This window comes from Xenopus tropicalis, chromosome 4 (genome assembly GCF_000004195.4).
Source record: "Xenopus tropicalis strain Nigerian chromosome 4, UCB_Xtro_10.0, whole genome shotgun sequence".
Lineage (NCBI taxonomy): Eukaryota > Metazoa > Chordata > Amphibia > Anura > Pipidae > Xenopus > Xenopus tropicalis.
The window spans coordinates 134,847,342-134,865,827 of NC_030680.2; the positions used below are offsets into that span (position 1 = coordinate 134,847,342).

At 44.8% G+C, this 18,486-nt stretch overlaps 1 protein-coding gene across 3 annotated transcripts in view; it reads right to left on the reverse strand.

Annotated features, from left to right (window-relative positions):
- The window catches only part of mgll (monoglyceride lipase), a 41,394-nt gene extending 26,436 nt beyond the window's left edge, over nt 1–14,958 (reverse strand). Inside the window, exons 1-3 of one of the 3 annotated variants that reach the window (XM_012960510.3) lie at nt 14,753–14,958; nt 12,155–12,293; nt 145–251 (exon numbers count right to left, since the gene is read on the reverse strand). In XM_012960510.3, coding sequence (XP_012815964.1) covers nt 145–251; nt 12,155–12,293; nt 14,753–14,804 — 298 coding nt within the window. In that variant the 5' untranslated portion in view covers nt 14,805–14,958. 3 annotated transcript variants of the gene reach the window in all.
- Nucleotides 14,959–18,486: the final 3,528 nt, after the last annotated feature.

Below are 18,486 nucleotides of genomic sequence, written 5' to 3' on the forward strand. Positions count from 1 at the left end.
TAATTATTATTACACATTATTTTCAGGAATAAGTATAACCTTTGTTTTTAAAGATAGTATCCCTCACAAAAAAAGCTCACTTTATAAAGAGGTTTCAGTTATTATAGGTATAGATGGCTATGCCCAAGTTACTGCACTACTCACCATGGTCATGGGAAAAGACCACAAAGTTCAGAGCGGTTAGAATCTGTGCCAGGTCATCGTATCGGCAGCAGTGTTCCCCAGCACCGTGTACAATAAACATCAGAGCCCTGGAAAACAAAGAGAGATGCACATTCACTTGTCGTAGAGGAAACTGTACAGCAACTTGTCTGGGGCAGGGAATGTAAATATTACAATAACATGTCATAATCCCTATACTTAAATATTATTAGCCTTTATTTATATAGCACCTAAATCAAATAAAAATGGATATTTTCTCAGTAAAAAGGTGCCAATACAATTCTAGAGGTTTCCCATTGCTGTGGGAAAGGCAGACGTGTATATTAAGGTGATAACCACTGGCATGTACCATAACAGCACATTTTTATCAGAGACCATTCCTGCTGGTTTGGCCTGGAGATAAAACATCAGAAAGTTTTCTGCTCACCATACGCTCCACAATGAACTGTTACTGTTTGACCTGCTGGGCACTGACGCTATGACAAAAAAGAGCTGACAATCACGTAACTGAGAGGGACAAATGCCTTTGGGTGTGCATGGGATAAAGGACTTTTGTGTTTTGCTCTTCCAAATGAATGGGGTAATTGCCTCTGGACGTGTGGTGAGGAAGGGAAAGAAAACACTGGCTGTTTTGTATTAGCATGTGTGTGGCAGGACAGAGTAGAGGACTTACAGTACAGACAATACAGCTTTGTGCAATGATGAGATAAAAAGGGGTCCTTTAGGAGGCCATAGATGTTTATGGGGCCCTCCAATGGACCTACCCGGCTGATATCTGGTCATAAATCGGTCAGACACATCGATTTTCCTCTCGGATCGAAGACCACATCTGTGCGCTGATGTGGCCCTCAATCTGACTCCTTGCATAGCAGCAATTATGATATTGCCCATCTCATGGAGGCCATAACAGTGAAAAATCTGCTTGTTTGGTGACCTAGCCACATGAATGGATCTTCAAGTATATGGGCAGCTTTAGGTATTCTTATGGCAGCGCTGGAATAGGGCATTGATGTTATAAATGCTAAGGCAGTCATGAATTTTGCATGCTTCATGCACAAGCATATAATGTAAAAAATATACATACATTTGTATATATATATATTGGAAATAAAGTAGCACACACTCACAAATTATAAGTAAACGTTCTATATCTGTATATGTATATATGTATAGCAAAACAGAACTGTCTAGTAATTCATATTTCTCTATTACAGGGAGTAGTCCATACATGTATCACATGTCCCGCCCAGTTCATGACACCGTTTCTGACACATCATTTAATAGGTATAAATATACTTCATTGCCCACAGTCCTTCCTGCCTCATCTATTCATTTCCGCAGTGACAGTGTACATGAGAACTCCCAGTATAGCCCTAGTGCCTGAGAAACAGATGTCCTTTTGATGTAGAAAAAAACTCCCTGATTCGAAATATTTTCCACATGAAGAAAACAATTTAAACAACACTTCCCTTCCGCTCTCCTTTCTGCCGGCCTGTTTAACTTCTTCATCTCCAAGCGTTACCCATGGTGAAGCTTATAGTCTTCTGAGCCTTCCTTGTGGTCACTTTGTAAGCACCCATGGAACTGGATCATATTTAGGATATTTTGTATATCAGTGATCCCCAACTAGTGGTTTGTGAGCAACATGTTGCTCCCCAACCCCTTGGATGTTGCTCCCAGTGGCCTCAAAGCAGGTGCTTATTTTTTAATTTCTGGTAAGGAGGCAAGTTTTGGTTGCATAAAAACCAAGTATGAGGCCAAACAGAGCCTCCTGTAAGCTGCCAGTCCATATAGGGGCTATTAGGTAGCCAATTAGAGCTCGTATTTCTACCCCCAGGAACTTTTTTCATGCTTGTGTTGCTCCCCAACACTTTTTCCATTTAAATGTGGCTCACAGGTGTAGAAGGTTGGGGATCCCTGTTGTGGAAGCGTTCGCTATTGTTGGAGTAATGGGAACTGCAGAGCATTCTGTATTGGTATTTGCACCAGGCATACTGGCCCACAGGTGTTAATGAGATTCTGGGAGTTAAAGCTCAACAACAGCTGGAGGACCACGTTAGGATGTAACCAGCTTGGTCATGCCAGGCCCCCCTGCAGAAAAATCTTTTGAGAGGACCCGGTGTGACTTCCAGCCCCAACTGTGCCGCTATATTTAAAGGAGAGGTGCTGGGATGGGGGGACTAAGGTACAACAGACCCCAGGCCTTCTTGCTGCCCGGGCTCCCCTGTGACTGTGGGGTATATATATAGTTACACCACTGGATGTACCTATACGGGATCCATACCCTGCAACTGCCGGGGGACCCAGAAGGCTTACAGGGTGCAGTTGCAAACTAACTGATAAGCAGTTTTATGAAAAATGTAGGGCTCTAAAGTGATTTTGCTGGATGCCTCAGTATCTCCTGGTTACACCACTGTAATACTAGATATAGATATATCATCTACAGTTTTACCCAAAGGCATTTTCTAGCTGGAGGGGGTGGCAGCCTTCATGCCGCCCATTTCTATTTTGACCTTCATGATAATTGAGGCCCTGCCTGCTGCAATAACAGGTCAGCTGAAGGTTGCGGCCCCAGTATGCTGAGTGGCAGCACAAAGGCATGTGTCTAATCTGACAGCTACACAATGCAATTTAAACACTCAGAAGAAAGACTTATTGATTCATCCGCCAGCTGCTGGACTGTGACATGAGCAAGTGGGGTGCAGTGACGGCCTCCAAGCAGCCTTAACCTCTTCAGTGGCAGAGAAAAGTAGCCCGACTGGCTATACCCGGCTCTTTGTGCCACTAAGGACTCTAAATCTTCTGTCCATAAAGAGAATTTTGTTATCTCTTCCTTTGTCAGTTTATCTTTCGTTTATGACAAGTGCCTAGAATACAGGGATGGCAGTGGGGCAATTCGTTTGTTTTTACAGCTGCTCAGCAACTGCCACTAATGCACCTTTTGCTGCCATTCAGAAGCTTAACTGGTGTTAAATTCAGGGCCTATCTCCTGGGCTTCCACTGAAACCCTTGCACTGAGGGAAAACCTGCACTTGGTTCCTTAGTGCCTTATTACTCCCGATAAATCTCCTACTGACACCCATGCATTAACGGAGTTCCTTCATTGGGCCCCTAGTGACTCCAACAAAAAAATCCCAATAACCTTGTTTCACTTGAGGGACACCTCCTGCACTTTAGTCCAGCGCCTCAATCCTCCCACAGAATCCCCCACTTGTCATTGGGCCCCACTGACCCAGAACCGATCCCTGCTGGGTGCTCTGGGGCCTGCAGGTCCCCTTCTCCCAAAGCGTCCGTATGCGTTCTCAGGGGAGGGGGTTGTATGGGGTTGTGTGTGTGGGGACCATGGCGGGGCTCACTTGGGGGAGTGCAGGGCCCCTGCGGTGGCATCCTTGGCGGGCCCTGCACCCCCCAGTCCGACCCTGCCCACAGACCCCCTGCACATAGAGGATATCTCAGCTTGGGCCCCAAACTATTTAGTGGGCTTCAGGTGTGTGGCACAAGCAATTGCTACAATGCTCCATGTCTGGAAGGAATCAGATTCAATCTGTCTATTTATTACCTTTTCCATTTATACTGCAAACTGTGGTGATGTTCAGGTACCCCAACACAGCATATAATCATTTATTTCAATTGGCACAATATTGATCTATTCAATGGCATGCTGGGATATGGGAGCTACCTGAGCCAAATATCTAGAAAGATAAAGCTGGTTCCATCTGTAGCCTTTCTATACTTATGGGCTCATTTATTTATCAGTTTTTGAGTTTGTGAGTTGGAGAGTTGTCTTTGGAATAAACTCACATTTTAAACAAACTCGTTTGCTTTATTTATTAAAAAAATCTGAAAATGAAAAACTAATTTGAATAGAAAAACTCAAATACCTTAAAAATCTTTATCTTATCAATTTTTGAGTTTGTGAATTTGAGTTTGTGTTTTTCTTATTTGAATAAACCCGCATTTGCTAAGCTTGCTTATTTATTAATAAGGTAAACTTGTTTGAATAAAAAAAAAAATTGAATCTTGAATTTTACACACTCGAAAAAAAAAACTCGAAAATCTTGAATTGAAAATATGGCTTGACGTTGCCTAGGCCAACTCCTATTTTGAAACGTAATTTGAATTTTGTGAGTTTTAGCGCTAAAAATCTTGAATCGTGAAATAAAATCAAACTAGAATGTTGATAAATCACCCCCTTAAAGTTTGACTAGATAAACTCCCATTGACTTCTACATTCAATATTTTGCACTAAATAAATATCAAACATTCCAGTTCTTGAGCCATAAATCGCATATTGGGGGTTTTAATGCAAGAAAAATTGAAATCATGGAAAAAAAATCAAATCTGAACTTTGATAAATCACCCCCTATTAAGTGAAGCCAACACTTAGGGGCAGATTTATCAAAATGTGAGTTTAGAGCTTAATACATAAAAACTCAGCCACGTTCTATTCATTCCTATGGGATTTTTAAAAGTTAATTTTTCAATGGGTGAAAGTTAAAACTCACCATATGATAAAAATGCTCCGAAAAATACCATAGGAATGAATAGAAGATGGGTGAATTTTGATCTATTAAGTTCTAAACTTACATTTTGATAAATCGGCCCCTTAATCTTTTATCTAAAAATTGATTTTTTTGTTTCCAATAATCTCTTTGGGATTTTATAATCCCATCTGTATCCACCCACCATATCTCTACAGTTCTCTAATAACTTTCTTTCTAAAGGTAACATGGTTCCTCTTGCGTCAGGCTCCATTCACACAGCTGCAAAGTCATCTTTGCAATACTATTGGCCTTTTTTCTAAGAAGCAAAGTCATGTGGATGCTCAATTTAGAAGTGATACAAGCCAGATATAGGTCATTAACCCTGTCCCACAGCAGAAAGTAGCCTTACTATGAGTACTATTATACAGATGAGATGACTAAAATCACCCTATAAAGAAACATCATTAGCAGGTACTTTCCCTATCACTTTTTCACATCCTTTTTAGATTGTGTGATGTGGTGCAGAGGGGCCTCAATACTTTCCGTTTTAGTATGTGGCTTATATTGTGTTAATTCTAGGACATCATTAAATATCATAGTAACATATCAAACACTGTATTTATATCACTCCTGACTCTCATCTGTAACAAACTCATCATTTATTGTAGCCACTATTTTCTGTAGACTATAGATACCTACTCAGCCAGAACATACGCCTGAGCTTGAACATAAGCTATTAGTCACAGAATGAGGGACAGGTGATGGCTTCTTTGTAGATGCACCCTACATACATAAATACAGAAAGGTGGGTGTTAAAGATAATAAGAGGGGCGATGGCCTCTCGGTCAGAGTAGTTTGCAAGAGGGGATACATATCAATTCATGGAAATTACTAAAGAGATAAAAAGCCCTTTTTAACAAAGGATTAGGAATTAGTGCAAGAGGCTTAAAGGCCATAAATTTGTCTTTAGGGCTTATGGGAAGGGACTGTGTGTGTGGGATAGCAGGTATAGTAGGGAGAGATGGTGCCTATAGTAGCAGTGGGATAATAGCCTCTGGGAAGGGACTGGGGCTGTGGGATAGCAGGTATAGTAGGGAGAGATGGTGCCTATAGTAGCAGTGGGATAATAGCCTCTGGGAAGGGACTGTGGCTGTGGGATAGCAGGTATAGTAGGGAGAGATGGTGCCTATAGTAGCAGTGGGATAATAGCCTCTGGGAAGGGACTGTGGCTGTGGGATAGCAGGTATAGTAGGGAGAGATGGTGCCTATAGTAGCAGTGGGGGGATAATAGCCTCTGGGAAGGGACTGGGGCTGTGGGATAGCAGGTATAGTAGGGAGAGATGGTGCCTATAGTAGCAGTGGGATAATAGCCTCTGGGAAGGGACTGGGGCTGTGGGATAGCAGGTATAGTAGGGAGAGATGGTGCCTATAGTAGCAGTGGGGGGATAATAGCCTCTGGGAAGGGACTGGGGCTGTGGGATAGCAGGTATAGTAGGGAGAGATGGTGCCTATAGTAGCAGTGGGATAATAGCCTCTGGGAAGGGACTGGGACTGTGGGATTGCAGGTATAGTAGGGAGAGATGGTGCCTATAGTAGCAGTGGGATAATAGCCTCTGGGAAGGGACTGGGGCTGTGGGATAGCAGGTATAGTAGGGAGAGATGGTGCCTATAGTAGCAGTGGGGGGATAATAGCCTCTGGGAAGGGACTGGGGCTGTGGGATAGCAGGTATAGTAGGGAGAGATGGTGCCTATAGTAGCAGTGGGGGGATAATAGCCTCTGGGAAGGGACTGGGGCTGTGGGATAGCAGGTATAGTAGGGAGAGATGGTGCCTATAGTAGCAGTGGGGGGATAATAGCCTCTGGGAAGGGACTGGGGCTGTGGGATAGCAGGTATAGTAGGGAGAGATGGTGCCTATAGTAGCAGTGGGGGGATAATAGCCTCTGGGAAGGGACTGGGGCTGTGGGATAGCAGGTATAGTAGGGAGAGATGGTGCCTATAGTAGCAGTGGGGGATAATAGCCTCTGGGAAGGGACTGTGGCTGTTGGATAGCAGGTATAGTAGGGAGAGATGGTGCCTATAGTAGCAGTGGGATAATAGCCTCTGGGAAGGGACTGTGGCTGTGGGATAGCAGGTATAGTAGAGAGAGATGGTGCCTATAGTAGCAGTGGGGGGATAATAGCCTCTGGGAAGGGACTGGGGCTGTGGGATAGCAGGTATAGTAGGGAGAGATGGTGCCTATAGTAGCAGTGGGGGGATAATAGCCTCTGGGAAGGGACTGGGGCTGTGGGATAGCAGGTATAGTAGGGAGAGATGGTGCCTATAGTAGCAGTGGGATAATAGCCTCTGGGAAGGGACTGTGGCTGTGGGATAGCAGGTATAGTAGGGAGAGATGGTGCCTATAGTAGCAGTGGGATAATAACTTCTGGGAAGGGACTGTGGCTGTGGGATAGCAGGTATAGTAGGGAGAGATGGTGCCTATAGTAGCAGTGGGGGGATAATAGCCTCTGGGAAGGGACTGTGGCTGTGGGATAGCAGGTATAGTAGGGAGAGATGGTGCCTATAGTAGCAGTGGGGGGATAATAGCCTCTGGGAAGGGACTGGGGCTGTGGGATAGCAGGTATAGTAGGGAGAGATGGTGCCTATAGTAGCAGTGGGATAATAGCCTCTGGGAAGGGACTGGGGCTGTGGGATAGCAGGTATAGTAGGGAGAGATGGTGCCTATAGTAGCAGTGGGATAATAGCCTCTGGGAAGGGACTGGGGCTGTGGGATAGCAGGTATAGTAGGGAGAGATGGTGCCTATAGTAGCAGTGGGATAGTAGCCTCTGGGAAGGGACTGGGGCTGTGGGATAGCAGGTATAGTAGGGAGAGATGGTGCCTATAGTAGCAGTGGGGGGATAATAGCCTCTGGGAAGGGACTGGGGCTGTGGGATAGCAGGTATAGTAGGGAGAGATGGTGCCTATAGTAGCAGTGGGGGGATAATAGCCTCTGGGAAGGGACCTCTAAGAAAGAGGAATGAAAAAAATAGAAGTAGTATTTGTATGATATGTAGTAGATAAAGGGAACTGGCTTTGTGGCTGCATTCAGAGCAACTGTTGTTCTGTTACTGGGAGTGCCGAAACAAAGCAGATGTTTGCTTTAAATATTTAACAGCAACATTTCACACCCCTCATATGCTGTTATTTATAGGGACTATGTACCCTGAGTTTTGTAACTCTTTCCCCTCACAAATAGCAAATGATGGGCAGAGCTTAGGGCAGGGCTGTCCAACTTGCGGCCAGCGGCCCCCCTCTATGTGGCCCCCCACCTGTCTGGCTGCTTACCTTTGTGTAAAATTAATGGTATCAGTACTGAGATTAACTGGCCCCCTGCATGGTTCACACCATTCAGGTTCAAGATGTAATTCCCCTGTATTGTTTAAACATATAATCCCCTGTACTGTTCACACCTTTTAATCCCTGCATTGTTCACACCTCAGGCCCAGACTGTAGGAACAGTGCCAACATTGTATCACTATATGCTGCCTGTGTTTGCCATACACACAGGCAGCATAAGGCAGGCAGAGTATGGCACACACAGGCAGCATTGGGCAGGCAGAGTATGGCTGTTTGTGTGTGCCATACTCTGCCTGCCCAATGCTGCCTGTGTGGGCCATACTCTGCCTGCCCTACTTTGCCTGTGTGTGCCATACTCTGCCTGCCCTATGTTGCCTGTGTGTGCCATACTCTGCCTGCCCTATGCAGCCTATGTGTGCCATACTCTGCCTGCCCAATGCTGCCTGTGTGTGCCATACTCTGCCTGCCGAATGCTGCCTGTGTGTGCCATACTCCTCCCTCCCTATGCTGCCTGTGTGTGCCATACTGTGCCTGCCCTACGCTGCCTGTGTGTGCCATACTCTACCTGCCCTATGCTGCCTGTGTGTGCCATACTCTGCCTGCCCTATGCTGCCTGTGTGTGCCATACTCTGCCTGCCTTACGCTGCCTGTGTGTGCCATACTCTGCCTGCCCTATGTTGCCTGTGTGTGCCATACTCTGCCTGCCCTATGCTGCCTGTGTGTGCCATACTCTGCCTGCCCTATGCTGCCTGTGTGTGCCATGCTCTGCCTGCCCTACGCTGCCTGTGTGTGCCATACTCTGCCTGCCCTACGCTGCCTGTGTGTGCCATATTCTGCCTGCCCTATGCTGCCTGTGTGTGCCATATTCTGCCTGCCCTATGCTGCCTGTGTGTGCCATACTCCTCCTTCCCTATGATGCCTGTGTGTGCCATACTCTGCCTGCCCTATGCTGCCTGTGTGTGCGAAAATCTGCCTGCCCTATGCTGCCTGTGTGTGCCATACTCTGCCTGCCCTACACAGCCTGTGTGTGCCAAATTCTGCCTGCCCTATGCTGCCTGTGTGTGCCATACTCTGCCTGCCCTATGCCGCCTGTGTGTGCCATACTCCTCCTTCCCTATGATGCCTGTGTGTGCCATACTCTGCCTGCCCTATGCTGCCTGTGTGTGCGATAATCTGCCTGCCCTATGCTGCCTGTGTGTGCCATACTCTGCCTGCCCTATGGTGCCTGTGTGTGCCATACTCTGCCTGCCCTACACAGCTTGTGTGTGCCAAATTCTGCCTGCCCTATGCTGCCTGTGTGTGCCATACTCTGCCTGCCCTATGCTGTCTGTGGGAGGTGAACCTGGCAGGGGTTTGTTCTGGGAGTTTGTTAGCATTTGGAAATAGTCATTATATGGTCCCTGAGGTGTATAATTATATGCTGGGGGTTGCTGTGCTATCTACAGGGGAAGAGGAGGCATATGGATTTAAGGGTATGTCTTAATATGACATAATATAATTCTTTTACATATGAATGATGGGTGGTATCCCTACACCAACCATTGGGTTTTCGCTGTACTACCGCCAGTAATGTGGGGATGGTCATAAAAGCTCTTGTGATAAAATGGGTGTGGTTTAAAGTGGGTGTTGTTTAAAATGGGGAGTGGTCAAAACTAGCTTCCATTATCTGCCCTCCACCATGTAGGCCAGAAAAATGCTGTCCCTCGGTACCTCAGAAGTTGGACAGCACTGGCTTAGGGTGTGGGTACAGAGACAGACACAGAACAATTTATACTTGCTGCCCTCTCTCTAAAAGTCTAATGTGTAGCAAGCAACATGGCAGCTATTATACACACACACACACACTACATGTGGGTATACAGGGGATAATGTAGCCACTACAGTAAAATATAAGGATAATAGAAGCCAATTAGTGGTACCATAACTGTAACATAATGGAACATAAGAGCAGATGGTATGAATAGAAAGATAAACAATATAAAATAACAATAAAGTTAAAGGGGATTTTGTAATCAAAGTCACTAAGTTAGCCCTGGTGCAGCAACCAATCAGCTGGGAGCATTTACTGGTCACCTCTTTAAAAGCAAACATCTTATTGGTTGCTATTGGTCACTGGTCCTGGCAAACTTCGTGTCTTTGATTACATGTATGGGAAAGACTTAAACTGTGACTCTGACAACCAGACAGCATTACAGCCTCAGGCTAGAAATGATACAGAATAGGAAGGATATTTGTCGAATAATAATTCATTATTGCCCGTAGAAATAATGGGTGGCTGTATCCCGCTCCCCTACTTTCTTTTGCTCCCAGGAAATTTGCTTGGTATGTAAGCAGCTTTAACTTCTTGTGCTTACAATCAAATTCAGTTTTAAAATAGAACAGAACACAGTTCCAGCTGGTACTATTGATTTTCCCTTGTGTCGGAGAATTCGATTTAGTGAGAATGCGAGTCGGTGACATGTTGGCACAGCGGCGAGGCTGGGAAACGTCCAGGGACAGCCCTGCCCATGTCAGGTCATCAGGCAGGAAAGTTGTGGCTCCCAATTATGGGGCAAAAAATCATATATTTACATGAAGTGCAACTTGCTGTTGTTCAGTTGTCATTGGAATGCTGGGAGTTGCAGTACAACAGCAACCCTGGGAGTACATTTCAATAATATCTAAAAACTGTTACACAGGGGCCTCTTTAAGGGCAGGAGAAAAGCTCCATTGCCCTCACTGCCCTCATATAAATCTGGCCTGGGCAGCCTTGCTGCCTCCATGTGTTCCTTCCATGTACAGCGCAGCCGCTTTCATTCATTTCATTCATCAGGCTGAGCTTGTTATGAGCTGCCCCATCAGCCAAACTATTCCTACTTTTGTGTCTTCTGCCATTCATTTAATGGGTTAATGGAGTCGTTCCCCATTGAGTTAATTGTTAGCATGTTATATAAAGCCCTATTCTCAGTCACTTTACAACCGGTCTTCAATTTTTATTTTTAAAAATGTTTTTAATTGTTTTCTTCTTCTACCTATTTCCAGATGTCAAATGGGGGTCACTGACCCCAGCAGCCAAAAAAATACTGGTCTGTGAGGCTACAGTTTTATTGCTACTGTTACTTTTTATTATTTATCTTCCTGTTCAGGTCTCTCCTATTCATCTTCCAGCATCTCATTCAAACCACTTTCCAGTTGCTAGGATAAATTGCTCCCTACCAACCAGATAACTGCTAAAATGTCACTGCTGAACAGAAAGCTAAATAATATAAAACCAACTGGCAACTGCCTTAGCAGGGTCAGACTGGGCCAGTGAAAAAACCTGATAGGCGCCGCGACTGCCCTCGACCCAGGCCCTGCAGCAAATGTAAGTGCTATAGGTGGCTGCAGGGGTATATGCGGTGTAAGGGGAGGGGCTTAGCATTAGGGCAGGGCCTCATAACTGGGGTGGGGAGTCCCCGGGAGGCAGCCCTGGTGGGCCCTTGGCACCCCAGTCCGACACTGTGCCTTAGCATAGGAATGTCTGCATCATACTGAAAGTAAAGTTTCTGTATCATTTCTAGAAAGCAGATCTTTATTGTAAAACTGTTTCACTTTCTAGGGCTCTTATCTCCAAGTCTTTAGTATCTATATCAGTAGAAAACAATAGTTTTTAGACTGAGCAAACACACCAGGAGTGTTGAAATGGGGGAGGCTTGCATATTAGCAAGTGAACCCCACTGGCTTTGTTTCGAAGAGAAACGAAAACATATCGGCACAGGTTCCATAGCAGGTAGTTACGTTTCAGCTATAACTGACCATGGATTTAATCTAACTAATGGCACCCACACCAGGATCACAATGCAAAGCTGTCAGGCTTCGAAAGTGATTATCCTGCCCATTAATAATATGAAGTCTAAAGGAAAGCTTGTGTGCCTGGCATTGCCCCAGCACCAGCGCTGATTGTGGTACTGTTGTCGCTCCATCTCTCCAGCTCTGTGCTTTCAACTTTAGTGTTGGAGCCGGTCCCGAGGGGGCCACATTGCTAGTGCAGAGAGTGCTATTAAAAAATGAAAATTCAGCTCTTAAAGTTATCAGAGGGGGCTTTTGGCCACCCCTGCCCAGCACCATATAATAATAATAACAAGTTTGAGCACCCAATTCATTATATAACACAGAGGCTTCAGTTTAGGGACAGGGTCATGCCAGGGACCTTACCGGGGAGAACCTGAAGGCTTCCAGTATCTGGAGAAAATGTGTTGCCCATCTGCGTTAATGTAGTGGGTCAGTTCCGCATACAGGACCCCCTGAGGACTGACAGCGGGGGCGCTACCTTCAGGCATCATTGGAGTGCCACCTAAAGCAAAAGAGACAGGGAAGAAGCGTTCACTTAAAGCTGCTGATACAAATAGTATAAATAAGGTGTTTATAAAGGGTTAAGGAAGGAAAATGGGAATTTTAGCTGCCCTTCTTGGCCTTAAGGAGTTAATGGGCATCTCCTGCTCTGGAATGAAGGATTCAATCAAGCTCTTTTTTGCTGTCAGGACCTTATTGTTGGCGTTTTTGTTATGAACCCCGGCTGCTCAGAGCTGCACATTCTGCCATCTGTGGAACCCAGCAGCCTGTCTCTACCCAGCCTGGGCGTGTTTATGGGAAAATATACGGATATTCCCATTCGTACCAAAGGCTAAGAGGAGGCAGGAGAACCAGGCATCATCGTTTCAAAACAATGCTAGATCTGCCCTGCATGGATAGGGTTAATATGCTAATCCGCAGACCGTACCGGATTGCACATTGCACTGCTTGCCACAGTTCCTGTGCGAATGAATGTGAGGGAACTCAGTGCCGCGCCTGCTTCAGTTGCCATATAAGCGCGGCTGGGCGGCACCGAGAGGAACAGGTGCATTTAGGGAATGGGGCGACTGTGTATGGGAGGTCCCCCACTAACATGCAGGTATTTACATGTAAAAGCCACAGCGTTTGGCTTTCTCTGTCACCCCCTCCCGTGATTTCTCTACTGATCCCCCCACCCCTCTGTGCCCATACTGCTTAGCATGGAAACTGCCTCATAAACACAACAGGCAATTCATGAGGGGCACATAATACGTCCCAGCTTTATTGGGGATCATGGGGATGTCTGTTTCCTTTCCCCAAGAGAGTAAAAGCTTATTATGGAAAGTGAATATTCAATTTTTGCTTATTTATAGTTAAACATAGGAATGGGAGCTGCCATAGGTCTTGCCTCACTTACTCTGGCAGTCCGTGGGAGCTGGTTACTGGAGTTCAGCAACAACCAGATGGGCAGCTGAATGGGAAATACTGATGACAGAAGAAGGGCTGCTAAAATTCCCATTTTCCTGCCAAATTCTTAACCCTTTATAAACCATATTATAAGAGATAGATAGATAAACAGACAGATCATAGATAGATAGATAGATAATTTAAGATATGCATTAATGTTCATTATAGACAGAATATTATCCTTATTTTACAATTTACATGAAAGACCAACAAACAAATGAAACAGAGCATATACTCCTAAAATAGGAACTCATTTATCACTATAAATACCATGGGCGACAGACCAGGAGCAATGCTCCCAGAATGTCAAGGGCAAGTAACTGGTTAAACAAGTTTCCCAACAACACTCGGGTTTAGCTGCACAAACGCAGGCTGAAGCCAGAACCGGCAAACCCGCACATTTATACCCACATACACACAGGTCATAATAGCATAAAGGAAACAACATGTGAAAGAAATACATCACAGGTATGGGATCTGTTATCCAGAAAGCTCTGAAATTCATCATTGCCATAACTAGAGTCCCGCTGTACCTACAATTTTTCATCTTATATGAGTTCCATTTTCCATATAATAACAGAACCTTGTACTTGATGGTAACTAAGCTGCATAGATCCATATTGGGGGCAAAACAATCCCATTGGATTCATTTAATGTGTAAATATTTTGTAGTAGCCATAGGTAAGGTTATCCACATTATAGGAAAAATCCAGGTCCCCAGCATTCTGGATGATAGATCCCAGAGTAGTGAGTACATAAGGAACCCACACCTGTATAGCAGATTCCCATCCCAATGCTCCCACACACACATATGTATATAGAGTAATAAGGCAAGTAATAATGACACAGTGCCCAGCGTGGGGTACATGCAGAGGGAGCGCTCCCTTCCCTAGGGATTTGCCCCATTATACCCAAGACAGACACGTATGGAATTGTTTGATCAAGCGGGCAATGCCCTATTTACTCAACTATCTTGCCTCCCTGGCACAGCAAACTGCCAGCCTCAGCATCCCTGCGCAGCGCCAGTGGCATCACTCTCTCAGGGGTCAACAATACTGATTCAGTGATTGTAACTGGCACTTAGGACTGAGGAAACGTAAATGCTTTAATGTGCAATCGGACAGGTCTGTGCCCAGGAACTACTTACAGTTCCACCAAAAAAGTATCTTGTAGTGGAATGTGGCTTTCCTTATTTATTAGAATTGACTAACCCATTGCACTGCCCACCAAAGCGGCATGGGCAAGGCATCAGGCATCAAAGGGGCTGTACCACCTGATCCTGACTATAGGGGCTATACTGCCATGCATATGGGCAATCTGTGCCCTTACCCACCTGAGCACAGCCATTGCGATTCCCCAGTGCAGCTGGCACAAATACATGGCAACTGCCTTAATCGCCTCAGTGATACCAATGCCACCAATTGGCACAATGTGATCCCATACGCCACTGGTTATTCCATAACCACCAACCCATCCCAGTGGTGCAAATGGTTACCAGCCAACAGCCTTACCCACCAGCAGTGTCTGTATCTCCTAGCGCCTCTGGCGATGCCTTCTCTGCCTGCATATCATGCTGCTCCGGCAGGGAGCTGGCACTGGGAGTAGTGCAGGGAGTATTGCAGGGAGTAGTGCAGGGAGTAGTGCAGGGAGTAGTGCAGGGTGTATTGCAGGGAGTACTGGTGCTGCCCGCTGTCACTCTGCTCTGACACTTGTGTTGCTCCTGGTGAGAGGCAATGAGAGGGGGCGGAGACAGGGAGGGGGGCACGGCTCACTGTGGCTACTCGTTGGTTCTGCTTTGCCTTTGCTGAAATAGGCGGGGCTGGTGGGAGTGTGTAATTAGCAAGCGCCCCCCCCCTCTCTTAAAGGGAAACTAACACAGTTTCTAAATATTGATGTAACTATAGGAGTGGCACTATACTGGGGAAATGCAAAATATGAGAATATTGATTTCAGTCTGCAAACCCTTCACATAATTTAATCACATATATATGCTTTATATGAATGTTTCCCATCCTGAAGCCCTTTGGTGGTTGTTGAACTACAACATAAAAAAAGAGCACTGCAACAGATATTTTTTATCATTGTGCATATGGGTATAAAGTTACATGGAAGATCACACCATCTTTATGATTATATCTACACTGGAAAAATGTACAGTACAAAAATATATTAAAGTGCAATAACCGGCAGTCGTCAACAGCCAGAATGAGTGGGGCAAGAAGTATGGCAGCTCCCTTTGTTTAAAGATGGAATATTCTCATTCCATAAGTTTTTACTCTGGGGAAAGGAAACAGATGACTCCACTTGCAGAATAGGGTACAATCCCCAATAAAGCTGGGATGTATGATGGGACATTTACGACTGCAAGCGCAGTTGCACTCCCACATTTCCCCCCAAGCTGCGCAATAAACCCCATTCTATATTTGCCCTTCCATAACTGCCCTTGGGCGCCGCTGCACTTATTCATACAGATGAACCCCGGAGCTACCGCCACCTCCTAACCAGGTGGTAGTGCAATTGTGTCTGATTTGCGACAAAGTACACTCATAGTTGCGTTAATCTTTGCACACCAGCAGGCGCAACACCCCTTTGCTTCTACAGTGATGGACTTTTAGGAGAAAATGCCACATTGTGGGTAAAAAACATGGCGATTTTACTCCAAATTGCACTTTGCTCATTGAACTTGCAGCTGTAAATGACCCTTAATATGTGCCCCTCATGAATTGCCTGTTGTGTTTATGAGGCAGTTTCCATGCTAAGCAGTATGGGCACAGAGGGGTGGGGGGATCAGTAGAGAAATTACGGGAGGGGGTGACAGAGAAAGCCAAACGCTGTGGCTTTTACATGTAAATACCTGCATGTTAGTGGGGGACCTCCCATACACAGTCGCCCCATTCCCTAAATGCACCTGTTCCTCTCGGTGCCGCCCAGCCGCGCTTATATGGCAACTGAAGCAGGCGCGGCACTGAGTTCCCTCACATTCATTCGCACAGGAACTGTGGCAAGCAGTGCAATGTGCAATCCGGTACGGTCTGCGGATTAGCATATTAACCCTATCCATGCAGGGCAGATCTAGCATTGTTTTGAAACGATGATGTCTGGTTCTCCTGCCTCCTCTTAGCCTTTGGTACGAATGGGAATATCCGTATATTTTCCCATAAACACGCCCAGGCTGGGTAGAGACAGGCTGCTGGGTTCCACAGATGGCAGAATGTGCAGCTCTGAGCAGCCGGGGTTCATAACAAAAACACCAACAATGAGGTCCTGACAGCAAAAAAGAGCTTGATTGAATCCTTCATTCCAGAGCAGGAGATGCCCCTTAACTCCTCATGGCCAAGAAAGGCAGCTAAAATAGATAGATGATAGATAGATAGATAGATAGATAGATAGATAGATAGATAGATAGATAATAGATAGCTAGATAGATAATAGATAGATAGATAGATAGATAGATAGATGATAGATAGATAGATAATAGATAGATATATAGATAGATAATAGATAGATATATAGATAGATAGATAATAGATAGATAGATAGATAGATAGATAGATAGATAGATAGATAGATAATAGATAGATAATAGATAGATAGATAGATAGATAGATAGATAATAGATAGATAAATAGATAGATAGCTGATAGATAGATTTCAGCAGGGAGAACAGCTTCATGTGAAAGCATTATACTGTTTGTTGGCACTTCAGTGATGCCTGAATATAGTGCCCAGCTCACAGTCCTCAGGGGGTGGCATACATGGACTGAGCCATTATATTAATGCAGATACAACACATACTGTATATTGCACAATGGCCAGGATACCTATATATAAATCCAACTGCTAGGGGGCCCAGCGCGGGGGGGGGGGGGGGGCTCTGACTGATTTAAATTTCAAGAAAACAGTTTATTCTAGTAAAATGATTTTGCTGCAGGGCCCAGATTTTTCTAATTACACCAGTGACAGTGACCCCAGGAGTTCATGACATGGTGGCCCCAGCAAAGCTCTGGGATTCCTGTTTTTACCCTGACAACTTTTATGCTGCAGATAATTTAAGCTTCATATCAAGAACTTGTTACATAAAATCCTTTGCCTTTAAGCAGACCAATGTAAATAATCCTGTCATAGATGAATATCAAAATTTCAGCTCTCAATGTCAACCTACTACTTCCGCCAGATCAGTCAAAGCCACAGCAGCAATGGTTTATGGGAGATCAGGGGCAGATATGGTGACATAAATAAAATACAGACAACTGTTTATGAATATAATAAACATCTGGCTGCTTACAGGATTGATGATAAGTTACACTATATAAAGGTACAGAGTAGTACATATTAGTAATGTATTTCATAGGTTTCACTTATGAATGTAATAATATGTGTCTGGAGGAAGTGGGGTAGAACCCACAAAATGCATTTCTCTGTGGGGAGAAGGATTTCTATTGAGCCTTTCAGCTGAGCTCAGGAGTCCGCTTACCAGACCTCTGTCTTTTGCATCCAACGTTCCCCTGGTTCATTTAACCTCTGCGCCAGTGATGAGCGAATCTGTCCCATTTTGCAAAACTGCAGAAAAATTTGCAAGATGTTGCAAAATTCATGAAACATATTGAAGTCAAAAGGCGACCTTTTTTGCAGGCGACTTTTTTTTCTTGCCCATATTTTTCTTGGTGACTTTTTTGCCTTGGTGATTTTTGTGGCAAATTTGTGCCGCAGATTTGCTGATGGTGAAATGCAGAATTCCGCTGTGAATCCATGCCCGGTGAAAAACTTCGCTCATCACTACTCTGCACATTACATTCACAATCTAAATAAGTAACTTATTTAGAGGCATTAAGGAAGGTTTTACATAGACCAGTGCAGTCTGCATCATGCTTCTACATTAGCCATGCAATATTATCTATAGTTACAGAGAAGCTGCAGTCAATAAAACCACATGGGAATTCAGTGTGTGCCCAGTTTTATACAGGGGTGCAAATAGGGCAGTTCTACTATGAGGCCTTGATTTATTCATTCGCAGTAATGAGAGGAGAGGTCTGCTGCCCTTGATCCAACAGGGAAATCTCTATGGTGCAATTAATTTCTACAGAAACATTAGGGCACTTAACCCCTCATTGATTCATCATTCTATAGTATATAAGGTTCTGGGATATACCAAGGTAGCCACTAGTAAGGTAAATATATATATATATATATATAAGGTAAATATATAGTAAGGCAAGCAGGCACAGGTAATGGAAATTGTGAGCACTGGG